Raw genomic sequence first — 7,052 nt, 5'->3', positions numbered from 1 at the left:
GTGTCTCACGTGCCGTGCTCCTGCACTTGCCTCCATCATCAAATAGACTGGTCATTACTAGGGAACCGCGGGGTGGTATTTTTAGACTCTTTTTGGGTTTCGATGCTAATTTTGGAGTTTGCGGCAGTTGACGGTGCCCCCCCCCGGCACGTGACTCGTACTAATAACCGCAACGGCTGTCGGTACAGCCTGGAGGCTTCAGTGCCAGTCCCACGGCGGCGCGGCCGGTGCCGGCCCGGCCGGTCAACGGTCAGTAACGTCGCATCAACCTGGTGCTGCGCGGCGCGGCGGCCCGTGGGTTTTGAGTCAACAGGCACTGAGTGCCGATTTCACGGTAAACTGAGCCCGGTGACACGGCCGCCGCGACTTGTATGCATGTTTGCCTACCCATACTGCAGGAGAAGCCAGCGGACTGGCCTCAAGGGCTCTTTGGCTGCAAGCCTCGAGCGGGGGCTGTTCCAGAGAAAGATCAGATCCTTCAAGGATGAAGCAGCGACGCATCGGGAGTCAGTTGATCCCCTTCCCTTCCCAGCACGGCGGGACTCTCGTACCCAACGAGCCTGCGCGCCTGAGAAGTTCCATGTAGAGTAGCAGCATGACGCTCTCTGCCTAGTAGAGCCCCTTGGAGTTGTGACTGCCTGATGTTGTTTCCTCTGCTGCTGCTGCTTGCCGTCGGCCTCGCGATCGCGCGAAGGCATCTGGCGAGTCTCGTTGCTGATCCGACGCTCCTCCCACCAATCCCGCCCATGACTGGCACCTCTGCTGGTATGCCGGTAGTGCTGCCACTGCACGCGCAGTCACGCTGGTGGGCACCCTCGACCCCCCCCCCGTCTGTCGATCCGGCAGGCAAGTCGGCAGCGTCGCTGGCGGCAGCCTGAGGGTCGACAGGCTCGCTGCCGCCAGTGATCCTGAGCGGGTCGAGCAAGGTGAGCTCTTGCTCTAGCAGTGAGGGTCAGGTTGAGCGCCGCTGGTGCTCTGCTGGTATAAGACGGGGCTGAAGCCTTGGGAGTGAGTGAGCAGCAGACTCTGAGATCAGTCAAGGTGCAGAAGACTTCATTCAATCACATTGAAATCATCTCTCCTCTCCCTCCCTCTCCCTACCTCCCTCTCCCTCCTTCCCTCTCCCTCCCTCCCTCTCCCTCCCTCTCCCTCCCTCCCTCTCCCTCCCTCCCCTCCCTCCCTCCCTCCCCTCCCTCCCTCCCCTCCCTCCCTTCTCCATCATCGTCCGAGCTCCTCCTCGCCGTCCTCCTCCTCCCCTTCCCGGACGATCCCGTTCTTCCTCAACGGCGCTCTCTCCCAGTGCTCGCTTATCCCTGCCGTGAAGTCCGCGCGAACGATCTTCCCTCTGCTCAGCACGCGGCCGTTCTCCTCCTCCTTCACGTAGATCCCCTCCACCGGCCCGTCGTAGAAGCTGGAGGGCGAATGGACCATCTCCCGCAGGCGGCTCTCGCTCGGTCGCTGCCCCCGGTACAGCACAGGCACCATGTGGATCCCCGTCCCTTCCAGCAGCAGCGCGAGAGAGTCTCGGTCCGCCCAGCTCCTGCTGCTGCGGTCGTAGAGGTCGAAGGCCAGGAAGCGATCGGGCAGCCGCGTGTAGGGGATGGAGTGGGTAGCCACAAGCCACTCCCCGTAGAGGATGTACCTCTCGGGGAAGCTGGGATCGCGATCGAGGACGCGGTACAGGCCTTCCCTATGGTCCTCCACCCAGTCGGAGAGAGGGCGGAACTGAGCGTGGGTAGCAGCGTTGATGTAGTGGGAACGGTTCTGCACAAGGATAGTCCTCTCGTTGGAGAGGGAAAAGCCCAGGTTCGCTCCGTCCACCTTCTCGGTGATGACAACGTCTGTCCCCGAGCTCGGCAGCTTCAGCAGGATGTCGTCGGGCGTCGCTGCTCCGAGATTGATCAGGTGCCCCGTCCTCACGAACTTGCAGATCCGCATCGGCGTCAGCCGCCCTATCAGTTCGTTGGCGGCATCCAAGGACCGCACGCGGCAGACCCCCACGAACCCCTCGTCAAGACCAGGCGCTTCCATCTTCCTCCCCATCGCCTCGATCGCAGTCAGCACGCGACGTCCGGGGGTGAGGGTGGGATGGTCAATCCGCTGCTGTGCTCTAGCGACGCACAGCTGTTGCTCGTAGTCAAAGTGCACACAGATCGGCTTCCTCGCCCACTGCGCCAGCGCCAGCCAGCGCCGGCGGTCCTCCCGGTCAGGGTTGCAGCGATCAAGGATGACCTTGCCGTGCTTGCCGGGCCTCGACACCTCTTGCTCGCACGCGTCGCGGGATCGAGCCTCGTCCTGAGACACCACCAGCCATCGCTCGTCTCGCAGCGCCATCATCCTCGCCACGTGTGACTTCCCTGAGCCAGGGAGGCCGCACAAGATAACCAGGTCTGCGTTCTCGTCCACTGCCCCCTCCACCTCCAGCGAGATCCCCTGGGGCTCCTCTGGCAGCTCGGCCAGCGCCGACTGCCTCCTCCACACTGCGCTCACAAAGGTGTGGACGAACTTCTCCTGCTCCTCCGTCTCGATGCTTCCTGGCCGAAGCTGCCTGATCATGGCGACGGCCTCCCCGGCTGACATGGCGGGTTGAGACCAATCTTGAGTCGCAGGGGGCTGGCATCCGTAGACGGCAAGGTAGCATGCAAGCAACGTCCCAGCTCGACCCTTGCCACCCCCGCAGTGCACGAGCAGCGGCGTCTTGGTCGGGTCGTTGAGGAGCCTGAGGAAGAAGTCGACTTGCTCGATGGAAGGAGCTCGGTAGTTGCTGATCGGCAGGTGAGTATGCGAGACGGTCTTGCCCTGGAACCACTCCTCCGGAAGCGGCTCCTCTTCGGTCAGCGTCACCACATGGCGCACGCCGACGTGCGGGGAGCTCAAGGCAACGACGTCAGCCTCGCAACGCGGTGTGGACATGCCAGCTAGGAAGTAAGGGACGACCCAGCTGAAGAAGCGGGGGAGAGAGAAGAGCTCTGCCAGGCCGTCAATGGAGTCACGAGCAAGAGCAAGCTTCCTGTACCTGCCTCGGCCTTGGCCCTCCCTACGTTGACCAGCGGGACCTGCAGGTGTATGCGAGGAGTGCTGACAAGGAGAGGAGCGTTGCTCTCGTAGATGCGCATGGCCGTCTCCCGCAGCGACCGTGGCCAGGGAGAGAGGAGGTGGCTTCTCAGCTCGTCGGGGATCTGCTCATACTCGTTGTCTCCGAACAAGCATCCCCACCCCGTCTCAAGAGAGCACTGCAAGAGCTTCTTGGCGCAGTAGTCCCCGAGCCTCGCGCTCTCCTGGGGACACAGCAGGCTCCGAGCATACGCTAGCATCGCAAGCTTGCTAGCTCCTTCCTGCCGAGCACAGTCTCCGAGTCGGATCCAGCCCTTTCCTACCTCAGGGAACCTGGCGCACATTTCCCGCGCGTAGCAGGAGGCGAGCAAGGACTCGCCGCCGAGGTTGCAGGAGACGACCAGGTGATCCATCTGACTTGAATCCAGTCTTGCTGTAAACCCCTCGTCTCTAAGTGATCGCACTCCCTTGTCAACATTGTGATCATCGACTTTGCTGAGAGTGATGTGGAACTGCTTGCAAGGCAGGCCAAGTTTCTTCCTGAAGATGTTGCCGGCGTTCCACACCATGACCACCCAGCAGACTCCCTTGGGATCCCCGCCGACCCCCAGCGGGTAGATGGATCTTGATTCCAACTGTTGCGCTTCCTCCACCAGACCCTCCAGGCTGATGCGATTCTCTAGTACCAGCTGCTGGATTTCAAATTTGGCGATTAAGGTCATGTGGTAGGGAGCAGTGTGAGGCATGTCCACATGCTCCTGCTCGCTTGCTTCCTTTGCGTACGTATCAATCTCGTCCCCGAAGACGCCGATGTATCCGTAGCGATGACGCACAGTCATGGTTGAGCGTCTTCAATTCACAACCTGAGACAAGCTCAGCGCGGAGCAACAAGACAAGAAGGTGCGAGAGCAAGGAGAAGGAGGAGGATTATGAAGGAGGAGGAGGAGGATTATGAAGGAGGAGGAGGAGGAGTATGAAGGAGGAGGATTATGAAGGAGGAGGAGGAGGAGTATGAAGGAGGAGGAGGAGGAGGATTATGAAAGAGGAGGAGGAGGAGGAGGATTATGAAGGATGAAGGAGGAGGAGGAGTATGAAGGAGGAGGACGAGGAGGAGGAGGTAGACTAAGAGTGTTCTGGTCAAGCAAGAGCAAGGGAGGGATGCTAGCTCTATGCCGCGTGTCTTACGTGCCGTGCTCCTGCACTTGCCTCCATCATCAAATAGACTGGTCATTACTAGGGAACCGCGGGGTGGTATTTTTAGACTCTTTTTGGGTTTCGATGCTAATTTTGGAGTTTGCGGCGGTTTACGGTGCCCCCCCCGGCACGTGACTCGTACTAATAACCGCAACGGCTGTCGGTACAGCCTGGAGGCTTCAGTGCCAGCCTGACTCAGTGAGTTCCGCGGTGGCCCGGGCCGCCCGCCGGCTGCCGGCCCCGGCGGCCGCCACTGAGGTCCTAACGGTCACGGTCAACCTAGTACTACCTTCTTCGCGGTCACCGTGGCGGCCCGCCCGTGGGTTTCAACGGTCAGTGCCGAGTCACAAGTTCCGAAGTTCTGGCAGTAAAACTGAAATGAGCCCGCCGGGGGGCGCGGCCCGGCCGCACTGCCGAGGCCCTCAATCCAAATCGGTTGATCGGACTGGTCATCGGGCCGGACTGCGTCCGATCCGATGAGGGCCGCTGTGCGCCTGGACTCCGTGACGGTTGCGACCCAGATGGTCTGGGATCGGATCACTGTCATATATTTACTCAACTTAGTTAAGTCATCATGATTGTCAGTGTGCCATTTTGATTTGCCAAATCGGCCTGGAATATCAGCATCTTCAACGGCCTGGAATATCAGCATCTTCAAAGTGCTCGTGTTTGCTGTGACCGTATCATTTGCTTGGCAGCGGCTCATTGATGGACACACGATCTGATGCAAGTTCACACCAGTAATAGTTAGATGATGCATCATGTGATCAAATGGCATAGACCTTGGTGATTTGCAACATGTTTCATCGTTCCAACACATCCTTGAAAACCGGATGAAGAATCCTTCACGAACCACTGGACTTGCTTGTTATCATTCGATAGTGCTGTGGATCATCGTGGTTTCAAGCAATCGAGCAGCTCACTGCTAAAATGCACTGTATTTCTTGCGAGCAAATCAGCCATCATCGTGAAGACATGTGTTCTTGAGCTCACTGGTGACTGTACGGCTTTTGAACAATCCAGTCACCGTCGGATGATGATTCCCTGTCGTCTTGTGTGTAATCTCCATCCATCTACTCCAACTCAGTTTCCCTGTCATGCATCGCAGATAGCTTAGGGTATTTCACAACCCGGTTTCGATTGCAACGTATCCCTGTGATGGTGATTTTCACTTGTATTATTGATGCTCTTCGCTCACCAAACGATTTTTCGTGAGATCCACGCACTGTACGAAGCACTCCTCAAGGATCATCATCTCTACACCTCAGGAATTTCCCATGAGGAGGTTCGGTGAACATCTGATGTCTGCACACGCTGCCGCGGGCTCGCTGTTTGCGAGCCATGGTTAGGGCAGTACAGAGCGGTGCGACGTGCCCCGAAACAAGGGGAGGCTCATGGCGTGTAGAGAGGTCGTTCAAACTTGTTTATAAAATTGTACCATAAGAAGGCTCTACAAATTAGTTAGTCGACTACCCCATGATCTCACTGCAACTTCTGGGGTGCAGCCCTACTTCTCTGTTTATACTCAACCATTCCACAATACAGTTTAAAATATCTTATTGGAAAACAACATCAGAGTTATAAACCTGAAATTTGGACCCTGTTTCAAATCCTCAAACACGCCACCCCCCAATCCACATAGAAAGCAGAACAACCCCCTCACGGAAAAACATACAGCCCAAAGCAGAAAAAGCAAAATGTCAACGCTATGTGCCGTCGGGGCGGCGGCCGTCGTGGCCCCGGCCGGGCCGCCGCCGGGGCCGGGGTACGGTCACCCGGCCGGGGGGGGGGGGCGCCGTTCCGGGCCCGGGGCCGCCGGGGGCCATCAAACTACGGTCCTTTTAAAAAGTTTGAGTAAAGGCAGGGGAGGCAGTGCACGGTAGTCAAATAGTTACTAGTAATTGCGTACGGGGTTGGCATACCGTGACGGTCCGGGGGGGGGCGAGGGGTCTGGGGGGTCCCGGCGGTGGGGAGGGGGGGTCCGGGGGGTCCGAGTAACAAAAAAAAGAGTCAAACAACGGTGAGCGGCTGACAGACGGAGGAGAAAAGAAGAGGGGAGTAGAGGGGTGGGGTTAGGGTGAGGAGACTGTAGAAGGTGGGGTGGGGTCCTCAAGTAAGTTAATCTTTATGAAACGTTGAAGGGTAGGGAGGGGATGGATGTGGGGGAAAGGGTGGGTCCACAAAGAGCAAAGAAGGGGTGAACATCTCTTGGGGTCCGAAAGTTTGGCTGGAGGGTACTGGTGGGTACAGAATCGGTCGAACAGGTATTTGAGGGGGTGGGTAGTTTCAAGTTTTACAATAGGGTGGTTTTGTCGGTCACTGTTGGTATAGGGGGTGGGGTCCAGAATGGGCACTGTGGGGTACAAAGGAGGGGACAGGTATGGATAGGACAGGGGTGGGTGGGGGGGATAGGGTTCAAGTTGCGAGTAGTTACATGCAGCGACGCTGGAGCGAAGGAGGGGAGGAGAGACAGGAGGAGGAGAGGGAGGAGAGGGAGGAGGAGGAGAGGGAGGAGGAGGAGAGGGAGGAGAGAGGTGAGTCAACATGCAAGAAGTGAAGAGACAAGGCCAAGGGAGGAGCGGCGAGCTGGTATGAGAGGCGCGAGGGCTCGTCAGATCGGGAAGAGGCAGAACGAGTCCTATGGGCGATCATGAGAGAGGAGGGATAATGGCGAATGAGGAAGAAACCAGTTAACCCTAGGAGGCAGGCAGAAGGGCAGGTCTCATCGTGAGGGAGCAGGGAGAGGTGGGGTACCAATCGTGTGGGGGCAGGCGGAGCTGAAGAGAGTGAGCTGAGTAGTTTTT

The 7,052-nt window shown here is 58.3% G+C and overlaps 1 protein-coding gene across 1 annotated transcript; it reads right to left on the bottom strand.

Moving 5' to 3' along the window:
* Positions 1 to 1,218: 1,218 nt before the first annotated feature.
* GUITHDRAFT_135515 (hypothetical protein) lies at positions 1,219 to 3,893 on the bottom strand (the record flags this gene model as incomplete). The annotated part of the gene is made up of 2 exons (XM_005836721.1): positions 1,219 to 2,969; positions 3,017 to 3,893. The coding sequence occupies 2 exons, from the start codon at positions 3,891 to 3,893 to the stop codon at positions 1,219 to 1,221; spliced, it is 2,628 nt and encodes an 875-aa protein (XP_005836778.1).
* Positions 3,894 to 7,052: the final 3,159 nt, after the last annotated feature.

This window comes from Guillardia theta (genome assembly GCF_000315625.1).
Source record: "Guillardia theta CCMP2712 unplaced genomic scaffold GUITHscaffold_16, whole genome shotgun sequence".
Taxonomy (NCBI): Eukaryota; class Cryptophyceae; order Pyrenomonadales; family Geminigeraceae; genus Guillardia; species Guillardia theta.
Note: the sequence above shows the minus strand (reverse complement) of the source record. Positions and strands in the feature narration are given on the sequence as shown.